This window comes from Chenopodium album, chromosome 11 (assembly GCF_948465745.1).
Source record: "Chenopodium album chromosome 11, dcCheAlbu1.1, whole genome shotgun sequence".
NCBI lineage: Eukaryota > Viridiplantae > Streptophyta > Magnoliopsida > Caryophyllales > Amaranthaceae > Chenopodium > Chenopodium album.
This window is the reverse complement of record NC_137844.1, coordinates 41,966,778-41,984,639: the sequence shown is the minus strand read 5'-3', so window position 1 is coordinate 41,984,639 and position 17,862 is coordinate 41,966,778. Positions and strand designations below refer to the sequence as shown.

The following is a 17,862-nucleotide window of genomic DNA, read 5'->3' as shown; positions in this document are numbered from 1 at the left end:
GGATTATTTAAGTAGTCATTGACACTAACATTAATTATTGTTTTGATATTTTAGTTTGGTTTTTAAGGCCTTTAATGGTTCCAATTTATTGGTTTAATGTAAGTTGGTTTTGAAATTTGAATTTGTTTTATTAAACTTTATTTTATTTGAGTTTTTTTAAAAGTTAGTCTTCCGCTGTGTGACTTTGATATAGCCTTAGCCGTTATCACAATGGCGGTAATACTTTGGATATTTCCTAACAATGGGTTTTATTTAGAGTAAAAAGAATATTTCAAAAGGAGGAATTTCCAGGGTATTACATGTTTGTCTGAAGGGCAGGCGGACAGGGTGCAGGCGGTCAACAAATTCTTCTCAGAAAAAGACAAACTCTCTCAAAGTCAAAGATTCTCTCTCGAAGACTTTTTCGTAAACGTGCGAAATGAGGGGGGGTCAATTGCTACTTATAGAGGGGTGAAAATTTTAGGGTAAAAACCCTAATTTTTACTCTAGATAAAACGGTAAAAATTGCAACAACACATGTGTGACACATGTCACAGGCGCCACGTGGCTCGCCACATCACTCCTGTGAGGGGCAAATGTTTTGGGTATTTTTACCTTATCACGTGGACCACTCAAAGCATGACACGTGTCACTCTAGGATGGTCACCAAATGGACCAACCAGGGTACGACACGTGAAAGGCAAATATCCCATAAGGGAAATGGCGGCCTTCAAGGCCCAATTCCAAAGACAGCCGCAAAACGGCGCGGCCCACATTTCTAGGTCACTAAAACCTAGACAAGGGCACGCAATTCTAGGATCCTATAAATAGGGAGACTACCCCCATTATTGGAGCACGTTCAATCATTACATCATTTATTACTCTCGAAAACAGAGAGACACCTGATCTCGGAACTCGAGAAGATATTTACTTTTCCGCATCTTTTTACTCCGAACCTCGACTAACTTGATCGTTGGAGGCGGAACTCCGATTAACCGGAGCTTCCGTTGTTTTGCAGGTACAGACAGCTCAAAATCCAGTCTTGGTGACGTAACTCTCCCGAGGGACACAGAAAACCCCGAAATAGTATTATCTTCTCAAATCTTCGGCGCGAGTGTAATTGTGTCATTCATCCTTGACGACCATTTTGTGCATAATGATACCGACTTTCATTATGTACCTATGTTGTACTCATTATCGTTTACCATAAAATTAATTGGAGGTGCTCAACCTTGCAGATCATCATCGAATATCAGAAAACGGTAAAGGACGTTAAGATCATTACAAGGGTGGAATTCCAAAGAATGCATCTGAAATCCATAAATCTTGACATGTAATGGTTTCTTGAATTAGGGTTGTGTTCTTCTACGGCCTCCAAATTGCACTTTCTAAGCCATAAGACAATTCTTCCACTCCTAGTGCATGTAGTCAATGCTACTGATCATACTTGGAAATCCATGAATTTAATTTTGGTGAAGGATTCTTCTTGAATCATCATCTGTTGAACTTCTTAAGTATTTAGCTTCAAAATGTTGGAGATCACCCCTTGCGTAAAATATTGCAATGACTTCCTAGATGAAGTTTGACCCATGCGTATGTACACGTCAATAACATTCAGAGCCAAACCATAAACTAATATTCTTATTGCAGTGGTGCATTTTTGTAGTCATGATAAGCTAAGTCTTCCATGTGCATCCCTACGTTGCTAGGAGAATTTATCCCCCTCAACCACCTTATCCATAATGTGACAGGACAAAGGTTTGTGCATGCGAAATCTACGATGAAATTGGTTGTCATTAATTATAAAATGAATTAACCTTAAAGTAATCATAATACAACTACACATACCCTTTCTCCCTTTCTCTGTCCTTCAACGCTCCGAAACACTTTCATTTACAGGTTCGATTTGTGGTGAAGGTGGTTGGGAAGCATTATATTTTATTTCGTAACTAGTATGTGATGAATTCGTGAACTAGATAATCAAATTCCTCATATTGATAAGAGTCAAATGAACTTGAGCTTGAGCTTGAGCTTATATATGGAATATATTTGTGTTGTTATATGAGTGTTTTTGGTGTGGTTCTTCAAATTTGGCGTAAATACATAGCAATGAAACACAATGTCTGATTATAAATAAATGTGAAAGGACTCTTCCATTTATAATAAAAAGGCTTACAAGAAACAGGACCACTTCTTTTTTGATATGACTCTACAATGCTCAATAAAACAAATCGCTACCTTTAAAAAGTATGAGATAACTCTTATGATAGCGTTTGGACAATTATACCCTCTAAAATGTTTATTTACTTAAATGCCCCCATTAATGTTGATTAGTTTTTTTTTAAACTCTTAAGAATAGTGTGGTGACATTTATACTTTACATAGCTTCCCTCATTAGTCATTAATGCTACTAACAACTAAAGTTGTGATGCAAGGTCAAATCGAAAGAGCTTTCTAAAATATTACTAGATATGGCGCACGCATCGCGCGTGTTAGCCACTCTAGTCACTACAAAAGATACAACAGTAGGTATTAATGATAAGACTCTTCAATGCATGATAAAATAATAAACTGAAAATGAACATGACTACCTTTTCATATATGACAATTCAATGGATAATAAAACAATTTCAGATATGACAAATTTTTTGAATTTTTCCCAAAGTTTTGGAATTTTGATTCTATGGACGAGAATTATATTTTTAGTGTTCCGGTATATAATAATTGGGAAGGGTGATTTGAATTCATATGAACTTAGGATTTATCCTCAACTCTAAAAATCAAAACATCAGTGTAAGCTCGCATCAAACTTGAAGCAATGGAGTGTGCATACATGCAAATTAATTATGATTTTAATTGTAAAAGCTAGGTTAGTTTCTCTAAATTTGTGATTTACATATCTTCTCGTCAAAAAATAAAATAAATTGTTTACCACTAAAAAAATTTCCAGCCCAAAAAACTAGAACTGAAATAATCCAAGTATGCCCTTGAACTAGATAGTTTCTTCAATCTGTACAGTAATCTAATTTTATTTGCATTTGTGGTCCATTCACATAGAAAAATGGCCACCAGAAAATCCTTTGTTCACTCATCAGTTTCAAAGTTTTACAAAGAGGCACATTCAAGGGATGTAAAGCCGCATATCTCAACTCAAGTGTATTTGATATGATACAAAAATCAACAAGTCTTACATAGACCAGCAAGTCACCTTAACCTGCTGCATCATACCCAAAATTGAAAACATCCCTCACTGGAAAGATGGGAAAAAAGGCCCAACCAAATCAATAGTGCTAATTGCATAAAATAGAAAAAAAAAAATGAAAATGGGCCAATACTAGACGCAAAATTGTGAGTACAACCTAGGACACCCTAGTTGATGCCTAAATAGATACATAAAAGAATGCACATTATACACCTTACACGCAGATCTCCTCGTCCATAAAAGTAGACCATACGTTTCCGGAACCTACAAACCCCGAAAGGGTTGTTGCAAACCATGACGACAATGGCAGCTTTTACCAGAAATGCAAGACACCAGGCACCTTTTACCAGGAATGCCTACCCCAGAGGTATGTATGAGACTTTTCAAGTTTCATAACCGCTTTCCATCAGCAACCTCAGAACAAAATCCAAACACTTTGCCAACACATACCCCTGACCATTTAACTTCATTACTGTCCCAATATATGACGCTGGATGCATCACAAATGGAATAGGCAAAAGAATGGAAATTCTTATACAAAACCAAGTATCCATTTGCTTGCCTTCCCACAATATGAAATCACGAGGAAGCAGCTGCTGCCTTCTCCAACTTCTCTTTCTCAATCTCTACCCGTCTTTGGTCAGCATGCTGGGCAACTCCATTGGCCAGTGCTTGATATTGGAATTCTAGAGCTTGAGTCAAATTTTGGAACCTTGAAGGATCTGAAGCTTGCATCACTTCATAACCAATAAATAAGAGTCAGCAAAGAAAAGTATATATGAACTAGACATGAAAGAATTAATTGATGCTTCTGTGCTTGGAGCGTGCCAAGTCACTTACCTTTGACTGTATCAACAAACAATATGAAAGGGTCAACCTCGTCAATGGGAGATTGTAACTCTTCATCATCACTGTAATCATCATCAGAATCATCATCATCATCCTCATCATTCATTCTGAAGGCTTTAGCCTGCACATGCAAAATTAATATTGATCAAATATTAACCATCCAAACCACAGAAAATAGCACAAAAGAAAAAGCAATGCAGCTTGTGAAAGAGAGAAAAGTTGTACTTCCTCCGTTTTTATTAGATGCATCACTTTCTTCCTCCGTTTTTTAATAGATGCATCAGTTTCTTAATATGGAAGTTTCAATTTAGATACATCACATTCTCTTTCAGTCAATAAATTCTCTATATCACTCATATCACATGGCCCTCTTTATTTTCTCTCTCTCTCTCTCTCTCTACTCCAAAAATTGCCTAGGAGTCTACAATTACGAAAGTGATGCATCTAATAAAAAACGGAGAAAGTATTATAATTAATATGCAGATATACAAAATCACCGCACTTTTCCTCCTGTCCAGGGAAATATATAAAGAACAAGAACACAAAATGAAACAAAGAAAATGGAGGTCAAAATCTCAAAAAAGGAAAGGACAACATAAAATTTTGGTGCTCCACAAAAGCCTAGTATTATAATATCGAGATGCAGAAGAGCTTCCTTGCCCTCGCAATGTATGATTACTTTTGGGAGAGCAAATAGCAAGCACACATTGATCATCATAGCTAATCCAGACTTAACACCACCAGGATAGAAGGAACTGCAAGCATTTTTCTCTGGAAAAATTACATTGCAATCACATTTACCATTGAATCCAAACCAAACACTGCTCAGGAGTTCATTTTTCTGGATATATATATCCCTCGACAATTTAATTCAGTTTCCTTTTTACTTTATTTTTTGTGGGGATAGATTAAATTCTCTAGGGAACGAACAACAATAGGAAGCAATGCAAAGAGAACTCAGGTTTCTTCCTTTTCATGGTGTGTAGCTTCACATAAGGTCAAAACCATAGCTTTTATAGCAAACTTGTGATTCATTCCTCCGGTTTGTAACAAATTTTCAAAACAGAAAGGAGACTCCATTATTGTGTTAATAAATTTCTAGCTTCAAAAATTGTGCAGTGTGAGATCACCCAACCAGCACCCAGCCATCATTCAAAGACCAGAAACCTCACCCGTGCCGCTAATCGATTCAGATGATTGCTGTCAGCATCATCCCCCTCTTCCTCATCAACTCCCATCTCTTTGTCAGAGCCATCACCTTCATCTTCACCATCAGAATCAAAACCATCCATAACATCATCATCTTCAGCCTCCTCCTCCTTCGCAGCTTCTGCAACACGAAGATTAAATAAAATACCATTTACACAAAATATATAAATCAAAATTCACAGATTAGTGATAGAGATAAGGCAACTTTCTCTTACAACATGCAAGTACCAGAATATGAGGGGAGACATACCTGCAACCTGTTCCTTGTATGCAGCAAGCAGCTCAAGAGTAACCCTGAAAACACGTCCAAGAGCTTCCACTGGTAATTGGTCAGCAGGAAGTGCTAACAAGGACGTCAATCCCAGACAACACACTTTCTTATCATGCTCCCTGTAAAATGAAGAGAAATAATCCATTTAAATTTCCAACAAGGATACTAACATCCAGGTAACAATTTCTCCCAAGTCGAGCAAAATAGTTTGAATGGAAAGCAATTAAGAAGTAAATAAATAATAAATAAACGGAGCTACCTTTTAAAGTTGGTACGCACACCACTTTTTTTCACTTGCTGTATCATTTGGAACCAAAGATTAAATATTTCTGCAGAGACACCTAGCTTATGGAGTATACTCAATGTTAAACTAGGGTTGTAATAAAGAGCATTAGCAATCTGCAGAAAAAAATGCATCAGATACAAATCAGTGTATGTTAAAAAAACATGTATTGAAATCACCACTGTAGTACAATTTAGTTTACATACTACCACTAAATAAAAATTAGCTTTCACAAAAGAGTTTCAAGTTTCAACAATAAAGGTAATCGCCGCATCAAAGCTAGACATTAACAAGTTTCCACTAATCAAGCAAAATGATAAGCACATCCACAAGATACAACTAGAGCACAATGCATTTTCATGCCTGCTAATATAAGAAGAAAAATTAAGTGATATCATACAAATAACTCATTACAAACTCTTCAATATATCATACCAATAATTCTGTAGCTGCCATAACCATTAATTAAACTGCCATACAAGAAACTAATCAATGATGCAGATAACAGACTAACAATAACACAAACAAATTGACCAATATTCATACCACTTGAATCAAAAGACATTTAAAATATGGTTTCTCAGCTCTACGCAGTCGCTCAACAGTTATCCTCAAGTAAGGCTCAACCCAGTGATCAACTTGACCCTTGCAGTTCTGGAATACAACTTCGATGAGCTTTGGTGCAGGCTCAATATCACCATCTTCAAGATTGTTATCAGACATTATCTATAAACATAAAATCCATCAAACATCAGCTTCAAACACTGAAATACAGTGTATATAAAATATGCCAAGGATGACTTCATAAATAAACAAACATCACATTGAAGAATAATGGCACTTTCATCAACTAGGTTAAGATGACAAGTAGTTGGGTTATAGAAGCTCACAGAGGATATCATTTTCCATAGACTTTGCTGGTAGTCTGGATCTTTGCAAGTCAGAAAATGAGCAGTGCTACGGGATATATAATTGTCCAAAGGTACCAAGATGTCTGCATCAAATCATCCATTGCAAATATAATTACTAATAAGTACATAAATTACAACAAATATATACACAAAACATTCATCAAACAGTATATAGCCAAATATAGAAGCCCAAGATAAACGAGAAGCCTCTTCTACACCACATGAGAAATTCATGAAGGTGATATAACCAAAACAGGTCAATGACATGATCTAGGGAAAGCACAAAATTGGCTGAAAATAATTTTTATTAAATGTCTTTTCATCGCACAAAGGTCAAACCATTGATAAAATATAACTGAAATTAAGTCATGGAGAGCAAGAGTAATTTATAACTCATAATTTGACAAACTCCTTCCAAACATCAAAACATGTAGATGATAATTTTCTCCTATTTCAATGCACTATGCAAGTTATCATCTTTGGTCCAAACTTTTAACATCTGTCTAAGCTCTTCTCCTTCTAAATCAACAAGCCTTACATACAAAATGCCTGTTACCATATATAATAACATATTAGGTAGTAGTCATTGTTATTAAAATCCCGATTTAAATCTTAGAATCTTACAATTTTACGATTCATGTATGTCATACAATTCGATTTACGATTCTACCCGATGTTAGATATTTTTCTTAACTAGCGAAATCCTTACAAGTTTAAAACATGTTTATTTTGGTTTTTTTTAAATATATACTCCGTATTGTCAAGTATTGATTGCTTAATGGGTAAATAACTATTATCTATCAATAATTAGGTTTCAAACTCATAATTTCAATATATTTAATTAAATTCAGATTTGACATCTTGATTATGCATGTCGATAGAATCTTAAAATTCTACGATTCGATGTTACAATTCGATTCTGATAGCCCCTTCCGATTCAAAGTAGAATCCCGATTTTAATAACTTCGGGTAGTACGTCATCCAACAAAGGCTCAAGTTAACTCATATATGAACAATTATTTAATACTTTCTCTCAAAAAGTATGGAGCAGTCTAGCAAAAGACTTGACTTTGTAGGAAACCTAGATAGTGGCAACATGAATTAAGTTAGTTCCACTTCACAGCACCAAAATGTCAACCTAATAGATAACAGGCAGTAAATTCAATCAACAAAGTTTGACCAAAGACCAACCAGGATTAAAACGACTTGATTTTCAAGAAGCGGACATCTGCCTAGGCATTAGTAATTAACTAGATAATAATTTGCAGCTACGTTTTTCTGTAGGAATGTAAGGGCCCGAACAGAATGATCTGATATCTCATTATGCTCATAGATCTTAACAATAGAATATAAATTCCTAACATCTAGACATTTCTCATCATACCAAGTTTTTTTATATTGATCCTTGGTTGGAGTTTCAGGTACTTGATCAAGGATCTAAAGTAACAATTACTAACAGTGTGTTTGGATAGGATATCACAAAGGAAGAAGGGGAAAGGGGTGTAGAGAGGGTGATAGAATAAGGAAATAATTCCATTGTTAGGATAAGACAGGAGAGGAGGGACAGAGTAAAATCCGACAATGCATTACTCATCTTCCATGAGAGAGAAAATTGAGAGAATGCCATAAACGTTGCTGCTTTTGTTTCCCAAGCCTTGTTCATGGCAAAATCAACACTAATAACCTCCACTTTCCTCGCCCCTTCATTTGCTAACCAAAGAAAGAAAACGCATCTTTGTTTCCCTTCCCTCCAAATCCTCCTATCCAAACAAAGTGTAAAACAAAGCAGTATTTTATTCTTTTACTGTTTTACACTAAAGTCACTTTCAATTTATTCTTGTTTTCTAATGCATAGCTTTTAAGTAAATACAACTTTACAATATCAATCCATCATCAAACCATTAGTACTTTAATTTAGCAAGTTAATGACTTGGTTGCTGAACTATCTACTCTAATCCTAATAAACATTTACAACCATCTAGTATAGTAAACCATCATTTTAGCAAGTGAATTATTGTTGCTGACCTATCTCATCTAATCCAAAGAAACACATACACCATTGCATCCTTCACAAAATTTAAAAATCTAAATCACTTCCTAGCAACAAGATGAGGACAAACCAAAAAATGAATGATAGGAAACCCATGCCTAGTACCAAGAAGCTTCATTAAAGGAAGAGCAATAAACCATGAATACATTGTATTTAAAAGTGAAGTTACAGTCTCAATATCCTGCAAAACTGAAAACATTGTCTGCAACTCTATACTCAACCACAGTGGAAGAGTCTTAGCCAACTTTAATTAGTAGGTAAGCTGAGTCAAATGCACATTAAGGCTTTGTTTGGTTCATTGTTAATAAAGGAAAAGAAGAGAAAGGAAAGGAGGGGAAAAGAAAAGAGATTTTATTTCCAATATTTGGTTAATGAAATGTAATGAAGGGAAGTGAAAGGAAATATGCTTTTATTTTCTCTTTCCAGTCCAAATTCCTCCAATTTTGGGAGGAAAGGAAAGCTGAAAATTTGTAAAGAGGCTTTCCATTCACTTTTCTTCCTTTCTTTTAAATTTTCATTCCATTCATCCAACCAAACATGGGAACATATTAAAACCTTTTCCTTTCTTTTCTTTTCCAGCCAAATCCCTTCAACCAAAAAGTGCCTAATAGAAGTTCCTCCATCGATCTATTTGGAGATCGAGATTACTAAACAAGTTACACAGTCGCAAGAGAAGGGCATAACACTTACTTGGAAAGAAATCAATAGCCCAATCTGACAGTGCCTCCATCATCAGCGGCCAAAGACTCCACATATCCAGAGATATTGTAGGAGAAAAGAAAGTCATATAGGACACAATCTCCAACACTTCTTCAAAGACCTCTGGAAAGACCACCACCATATTTACAGATAAGAAGCTTGAAAATGCTTAACAAATATTTAAAAATACTGCAAGCCAAAAAACAATTAACTTGGACAAGTAACTTATTTAGTGATCAATTAGTAGGTTATACTATGCAGCAAAGACCATGCACTCAAGTGATCCACTTTAGCCTCAACGAGGCAAGCTCTCAAAGAAAAATGTGATGTATGTCTACCCTCAATAAAATACATTTAGAGAAGTCAATCCCTGCCTTCAAGATTAATTCGAATGTCTCTAAAATCAAGCCAACCTACTTATGTCTACCCTCAACAAGATACATTTAGAGAAGTCAATCCCTGCCTTCAAGATCGATACAAATGTCTCCAAAATCAAGCCAACCTACTTAAGATAATGAAGGCTGGCGGTCAAAGAACAAAGTTACACTAGCACATAATATTATCTGCAAACTAGTAGACAAAAACCTACGTTTTCCCCACATTAGACCTTTCAATCTTTCAGTTCATTTTATAAAATTTTAGACGTTAAACACAAATTAAATACCTATGTTGAAAACTTATCTATGGTTTTTAGATGCTAACATCTTCCCCCACCCCCCCTAGAAACTGAAGACATCAAAACAAACTCCATCCTTTCAGTAACTAAAGTAACCCAAAAAAAAAAAACCATCCCCCAGTGAATTGTTCATCATTGGAATTCTTCCATCTTCCACAAAATTGGCATCCTTGGATATGTAAAAACATAAACATGACATGATCAATAGACCATAGAGTATTAAGGCTTCAGATTAACTTAAATATTCTTCTCCTGCAGCAGCTAGTAAAACAATTGCCCTAGACATTTAGTAACTAGGACTTGGTAGTTGCTTCTATATGCTTTAGGATACACATTGCCTGTGCAGCTGTGCTCTTCATTTGAATGGGGTAAAGTAAGTTGCCAAGATTAGAGTATTGTGATGTTAATAACAAAGGTGAGTATACATACACAATCCATTAATAGTTTTCTAATATTTCAATTTCGATCTGATCCAACTAATTATTCCATTCTTAAATAATACTGTTCTACTCCCTTTCATTTCTTCTAAGGCCTGCAATGTCTCTCCATTATAAGGGAATTAAGTACTCCCAGTAGCCCAGGTTTTTAGTCTTACTCTGCCCAAAAGTCTTAGGAAGCCTATTATGGGAGGGAGGTTGTACCGTTGTAGCATTCACCAATAAGATATGGAGCATCCAAGCAAGCATGCTCTTTTCATGTAACACCGGTCAATAGAGTATTTCACAAACCTGAACTACTTTCAAGTTTCTACTATAAATATATAAAAATTATAACCATTAGATAAATCAAAATAATAATCTCTCTACAGCTCACACAGTTTCCACAGACATGTTGATATCTATTTTTCCATGACAACCATACTCCTAGTTGAATTCAACAAGCTAGTTCAACAAATTAATATCTATTTCCTCGAGTGATAGTTCACAAATGGAGAATTAAATCTCTCATTTTAAAACGCAAACACCCTCCCTTCCCTCCCTTAGCCCAAAATCATATAAATGTAGAAACAAGAATGAAACAAGTGAAACTTGCTAAACTAAAGCCAGACCTTGGCCATCAGTAGTCAACATCCTCCGCATTATAGGCAGAAGAGTAGGCTCAATTTGGCCAAATAGATGAGGAAGTCTGCTGACAGATTCAAGAATTGTGCTTATAGCTCGTAAACAACCAACAGCAGCCAATGCACCACCTGGATCATCACCCTCCTCGTCATTTTCGGCAGTACTCATACACTTCCAGAATGCAGCAGCCTAACCAAGGGGTAAGTATCATTAAACTGAGAACTTATTAAATATGAAGTGTCAAAAAAAATTTAGAAATTAATTACCAAATTCTGGCACAGTCCAAAAGCATAAGGTGCCATCTCTTCCCCAAACTTGTCAACAATAGTCTCCAGAGTGAATACAAGGTCTTCATTCTCCACCTCGTTCATAAGTTTGAAAAATTCTAAACGAACAAAAGCTCATGAGAAGATGCTGCAAATAAAAACATCATATATAAAATGAACTAGGTATCTAAATATTACGTACCATCCAGTAGTTGTGGTAGAATGGGACGTATTTCTCCCAAATCTGCATCCAAAATTGGAATTTAAATAAGAGAACATGTATTCTTGACATGCCATTAATGAAAAACAGAGTGAATACATATAACAGATCTCAGCAACCAAGCAAAAAGAACCTTTGCAAGCTTCAACAAAAGAACGCAGTGCAAAGACTGAATCCACACGAACAGGAAGCTCCGGATCACGCAGCCCAGCCACTACACTATGAAGTGCTTTTCGGAAATTGTTCTGGTCGGAGAATTCAATGTGAGCATATTGGCCAGCAACCCAAGCTGCCTGATATTACCCAGCAATGAGACGGAATCAAATTCAGAACTTTGTGAGACCATTAAAATCTAATATAGTTGAAACATTATAATAAAGAAACCATACAGAAAAAGGTAACTCCCTGCATTTCTACATAACAGAGCACAGTTATATTTGGATTGTCCTCCAATTATAGCGCACTCTCCAAACTTAGTTTACTAAACTTACAGCTTGTCCATATTAGCCACAATGAATAATTAAAGAAAATTACCAGGTGGCATGGTTCAGATGTTAAGAAATTACATGAAGGATGGTCTCCCCTAAATATTAGCTACAACCTACACAGATGGCTATCTACAAACCTTAGCTCTTAGGTGACCAGCAGGGCTATTGAACTCGGAAAAAACATATTGCACCAACATACGCTCCAACTCAGATTTGTATGGTGCAGTTTGTTTCAGCTTATCACAAAGTGCACCAATAGCAAGAAGGGCACCATCTTTCTGCCGATATGGCTTTTGTTCCACTGGGAAGTCATCATACCTGAAAGTGGAGTGATCGTTATAGCAACTGTAAAGTTAACAACACCAGCATAAATCGTCTATAATGAAACAAATATAACATAAACAGAAGAAATATATACCTCTTTAAAATCTCAACAACAAATTGAATGAACTTTTGCAAATTTTCTTTGCCACGCTTTCTGACCAACTCACTGACAAAGTCCATTGCTGCAGTTCTTGGACTATATAGATCTTCTATAATATCTACACAATATAAAAAGATACATAACCATTTAGTGTCAATAACCAATATAACAAAAACAAACATAACTTTTTTTTTTGAAAAGAAATGGAAGCTAAACAATTTAGAGTTGCAGAAAAGCCCATAATACTCACCATAGCCTTTTCTTACATACTCATGAGGGTCTTCATCCCAAAGTCTTTGATCGTTGTCGTTAAAACACATCAGGGGGAAAATTATTTCAAAAAGGAGAACATCAAGTCGTGGTTGCAACAATTGATACATACTAGACTTTGAGATGCTGCCACAATGAAAAAAAAATTATGGTTAGACCAATACAAACAGGCTGCAGTTTTCTAGCCAAATTAGTCAGTAAAGTAGAATTGCACAATCCTGCCTCAGATTTTGACCATCATTATACATATAGTTATACTTGCCCTGCCTTGAATTTCGATTTTCACACCTAACATCTAAGATATGTGACCCACTCTCAAATATATCAATATTCTTTGTCAAAAGATTTTTTTTAACCTTGCTTTGCTAGCCAACCTTGCTCCTCTTGGAAATTCCAATTTTGGAAGCAAGTGCCACCCTATAAGTCCAACTTGAATAGGTGAATGTAGCAAACAAAGATCTAAACCTTTGTTTTATCAGTATAAAAATCAAGTTATGTGGCACTAAAAGGGTACAACTCTCCATCCAGCCCAACATGGATTAAATACATATAGAGCAAACTGGGAGCTCCATCTCACCAACAATACTATGCTTCTAGTACACATCTCAGCTTGGTTCAATAACAGTATTTACATTTTAATTCAGCTCAGTTTGTTAACATAATCAGAGGTGTGAGATGGACAGCATAACTATACATTGGCATCAAAGGAACATCTTAAGATCAGAAACCTTCTTGGAAAAAACACTTCATAGATTAATGTCATTAAACCCATGGGATTAAATTGGCATATGTCAAAAAGGCTTTACAAACCTATTGCTTAGATATTGCAGAACAAGATTGATAACTCTATCAGGTAAGTAGCCACCAGAACGGATCACATTCAACAAATTCAAATGGCACTCCAATATCTTCCCTGCATAACTCTTCTGAAACATCACAGCAAAATTTTTGTTCTCAGGGTTCTGGATTCTCATATCTCCAAATCTGTTGACATATTTCAGATTGCACAGAAATTAGACAAATTAATTAATTAATCAGTGGTTACAAAACTCAAATGCCTTCTCCTTATATGAACATCAAAGTTGCCAAATGATTCCATAATTGTACAAGACAATTATGCTAACATTTACTGACCTTGTGTATAGCCGATTCAAGATGTGAACTGTCCATTTTTTAACCTTCCACCAACCCCAGGATTTCCTTTGATCAGCATCAGCAGGCTGGCCTTCTTCAGGAACAGGTCTCTCTAAAATGTTCAAGAAAAGGACCATCCAAGCATTGAACAAATTGGAATCAAAGAGCTGTTTGGGAATCTCCAACTGAGAAGGGAACAGGTGAGCTCCTGTGAGTTCTAGATGAAGACTGATGATATTGCAATCTAAGTAGTACAGGACAGGTATATATGCCATCTACAGATCTAACTCAACAAAAAATAACAAGGAGATGATACTAAAGACATGGTAAAAACTGTCAAAGAAAGAATGCCCAGTATACTAAGAGCAAGAATCATACATAGATAGATGACCAAAATATTTTACATATAAGCTTTATGAGTTCTGCCACATCTAGTGAAGGGTTGGGAATCAGGACAAGCTTGTTGAATATGTTGAGCAAAGGAGGAAAAGTCTCCTCAACAATTAGATGCACAGGTGTCCTCTCATCATCTGACTTGAACCTGCAAAAAAATATCAGCAGGAGGTAAAATACTTATTGATCCACAAGTTAGACCAGATAAGAAAGCCTTCGTTATTTGAAAACACAAAAATGAATAACCAATATCTGCAAACAACAAGAAGTTAAGGTCAACAGAACTATAGATAATAATGCCAGTGGTGCAACTGCTAGTTATGTCAAGTGTTTCTTTCCTTATGGTTATTCTTTTGTTTTCTTTCCCACACAAAAAATTTATATGGATCACTTAGTGTAATTAATATACTTATATATACTATAAATGTAACAAAGAAGAAAATGCTACTGGTCAAACTGGAAAGCATTTGTTCCATATCCCTTCATTTATATAAGGGTTAAATACAGATTCTTAGAAAACAAGTCAGACTCTTGACTACCAAGAACTCAAGCTCGCCCCCTCAGTCAAAGAAAAAGTTAGGTATAGAGAATTTGAGACGCAGGCTACAGAGCATTATAATTTCTCTCTTTCTTTACCTTCCAATCCAAAACATATAATGTGCATACACATTAAAAAGTTTATTACCAAAATGGCATTCACACTGACAAGTTACAATGGATTGCAATTATTGAATCATATAGCAAGTATCAAAAAGTTGCAATTATAAGGAACTGAAGGAAGTATTAAGTTTGATATAAACAGCAGTAGTTCACTTAGTATGCTCAGGTATATGCAAGTGAGGGGTACCTAAAAATTGTACTCAGCCAAGTTCAAATTAAAGGTTTGGACAAGGATATTAGGTCTAGTACAAAGCTCTGGCCTAATCTTTGCTGAGAAAGAAACATGTAAACTTTTTGTAAAATCAAAGATAGTGCTTGTTGAAACATGAATACACTGTCAAGCTAGCATATTATCTAAATTAGACTTTTGACTGTACTAGCCAATAGAGAATTAGGTAAGCAACTCCACCTACTTGATGGGGAGCAACCAGAATCAGAGAAAACCCAAAAGAATAAAACATATGATTTGCTTTATTTTTTTTGTGATGATACCGCAATATACCATACATAATCAGCAATCATGTACTTACTCATATTTTCTAGCGAGAATCCGCAAAACAAACAGAGCACCATAGACCTGTTGATCTTGCAAATTATGCTTCACCCAGTGAAGAAGGCCAGGCCACTGCTCAGGGTAATCAGCATGGATAATTGTTTTGAGGCACTCGCCCAACTGCACCCTACAAATGGCAACCACAATAAACATCAAACACCCTTCAAAATTGAGTTTAGGATATGATAGCTCACATAGATAACAATAGCACAGCAAGTAGCCATACCTCAAAAGCGGTGGAACTTGAACCACAAACACAAGGATATTTTCTCTCACCAAGGCTTTATCAGCCGGTGAGATCTTTGATTGCTCCTCTGAAATTAAAAATAAAAATATAACCAAGCATACAATATCAATATCGAATGACCGAGCTACGACAATTAAAGTCAAAGTCTTAATCACTACACGACAGGAAACGAACCGGGATCATGAGGCGACCAATTCTTGGCAATAAAGTTCTTGAAATGAATACTAGCAACCTGTCTCACTGCCATATCGCAATTCCCATCAACTATTATCTGTAATAGCCTGACCGTATGCTGTGGCGTGTATTGAAACTGCCATCACATCATATTCCCAACAAATTTCAATCAAATTACTCATTCTAACATGCAAAAATCACATTAGAAACTAATTCACACACAATCAAACAATATAAATGAATAAATTTCAGCAATCAGATCACAGCATCAACGCGATTACACGAATAAAATTCAGCTAATGATCAAACTATTCAAAAAAAAAATTGATCAAAATTCGAAAATTAAACTCGTCAATTAACCTGATTAAGGCTATCTTCAGCAGCTTTGCGTTCATCTGGATTAGGACTAAGAGCAGCACGAAGAATCACAGCCAAACTCGGAAGATCCATAATTCTTCCCTCAAAAAATCAATCGAAAATTCGAACAAAAACAATCAAAATCAAAATGCAATAGTACAGTACCACCAACTGAGCTCAATCCAATAAAAACCAAAATTAATAAAAAAAAATGAACAAAATCAAAATTCAAACCAAAAAAAAAAAAAAAAAAAAAAAATTGAGGGAAATGAAAATGAATCTAAACCCTAGAGCTAGAAAAGCTCAAAGGGTTTAGAAGAGAGAGAAAATAAAAAGGATTTTAATGGTGGAAAGAAGTGCGCAAATGCAGAAGAAGAGCACGAAGGTTGCGGAGAGAGAGAGAGAGAGAAAGCGGTGGGTATTTAAATGATTAGGGTTTTAGGATTTTGAGGCCTTGTAATTTATTTTTAATTAATTGGAAATGGATTGGATTAATTGGGGGACGACGTCGTTTTGGGTGTGGTCTGTAAAATAAAGGGGTTTTTCCAAGAATTTTGGGATGGTTCGAATTTCTATTGTTGTGGTATTTTAAGTGTAAAGAAAGAGGTAGAAAAAAAGAAAGGAAGCGCACGTGCTGTAGTAGGAGTGAATTTGTCGTTGTTGCGGTATATGATGAATACGGAGTATGTAATAATCTGGACAACTCATACCAACTAATACTTGTCTTGTGTCATCTTTGCTCCGTTTTCAAACATTTTTTTGTCCGCCCTTTTATTGGAAAAATTGCAAATAATAATACAAAATTTAGCTGGTTCTTTTTTAATAATACAATATTGAGGGGTGTTGAATTTTAAGAGGCAAAATAACTTGTTTGTTAAAAAAGTTACCCATGACACGTGTTGCCATATAATTGGTCTAAATATTTTTTGTTTTTTTTATTTAACCTATAATTACATTCAAATTAAGCTTTTAATAATATTGTTTTAACAAATAAAATATCAAAAGGTTTCAAATTAAAAAATACCCCAACCACCGGCAGCTCCCTGCCCCACCCTAGCGGCCGGCCTCCGGTGATCATCCTCCCACAGCGCCAGCCGACCCCAACAATTGCACCCATCCCCACCATTAAAACCGAAGCCCCCAACATAAACCCATTTAACCCAAGAAACTTGTTGTCTAGGGTTTCGGGTTTTCTGGGTAAACGAATTTTTGCTGGTTTTGGGTGGGGGAATAGAGTTTATGGGGTCAGAAAACAGGAGAGGGGATGGTTTTCGGGGAGGGGAGTTGGGTTTTGGGGTGGTTTGGGGTGGGGATGTGTTTCGAATTGGGAATTTGGGCTAAGTTGGTGGCCGTTTATGGAAGGACGGTGGCTAAAACGTGCAAGGGCTGCACGGTTCAGTTGCTGCCCAAGATGGTTGACGTGGCTGGGCACTTCGCCTGGTTGCGCGGTCGGCCGTGGCTGCGGCTGGGATTCGGCTTGGCTGCG

The 17,862-nt window shown here is 36.0% G+C and overlaps 1 protein-coding gene across 1 annotated transcript; it reads right to left on the bottom strand.

Moving 5' to 3' along the window:
* Positions 1 to 3,122: 3,122 nt before the first annotated feature.
* On the bottom strand, positions 3,123 to 16,805 carry LOC145567580 (importin beta-like SAD2). Its single transcript, XM_081626891.1, has 22 exons — positions 16,380 to 16,805; positions 16,020 to 16,155; positions 15,825 to 15,912; positions 15,576 to 15,725; positions 14,371 to 14,533; positions 13,993 to 14,177; positions 13,669 to 13,842; positions 12,839 to 12,984; positions 12,583 to 12,706; positions 12,302 to 12,482; positions 11,810 to 11,969; positions 11,659 to 11,700; positions 11,457 to 11,575; positions 11,178 to 11,379; positions 9,445 to 9,576; positions 6,684 to 6,787; positions 6,340 to 6,519; positions 5,770 to 5,909; positions 5,490 to 5,629; positions 5,203 to 5,360; positions 4,022 to 4,151; positions 3,123 to 3,918 (listed from the first exon to the last, which is right to left on the bottom strand). Exons 1-22 carry the CDS (start codon positions 16,467 to 16,469, stop codon positions 3,761 to 3,763), a joined length of 3,102 nt encoding a protein of 1,033 aa, XP_081483017.1. The 5' UTR covers positions 16,470 to 16,805; the 3' UTR covers positions 3,123 to 3,760.
* Between the last annotated feature and the right edge of the window lie 1,057 nt (positions 16,806 to 17,862).

Bases quoted from the DNA above. Each gene is read 5' to 3' on its own strand.
- LOC145567580 (XM_081626891.1), bottom strand. From the start codon at position 16,469: ATGGATCTTCCGAGTTTGGCTGTGATTCTTCGTGCTGCTCTTAGTCCT. The intron at 15,913-16,019 runs GTTCGTTTCCTG...TTTTAATTTCAG, and splicing joins TTGGTCGCCTCATGATCCCG to AGGAGCAATCAAAGATCTCA. The intron at 11,970-12,301 runs GTTTGTAGATAG...GGGTAATATCAG, and splicing joins CTGGTCACCTAAGAGCTAAG to GCAGCTTGGGTTGCTGGCCA.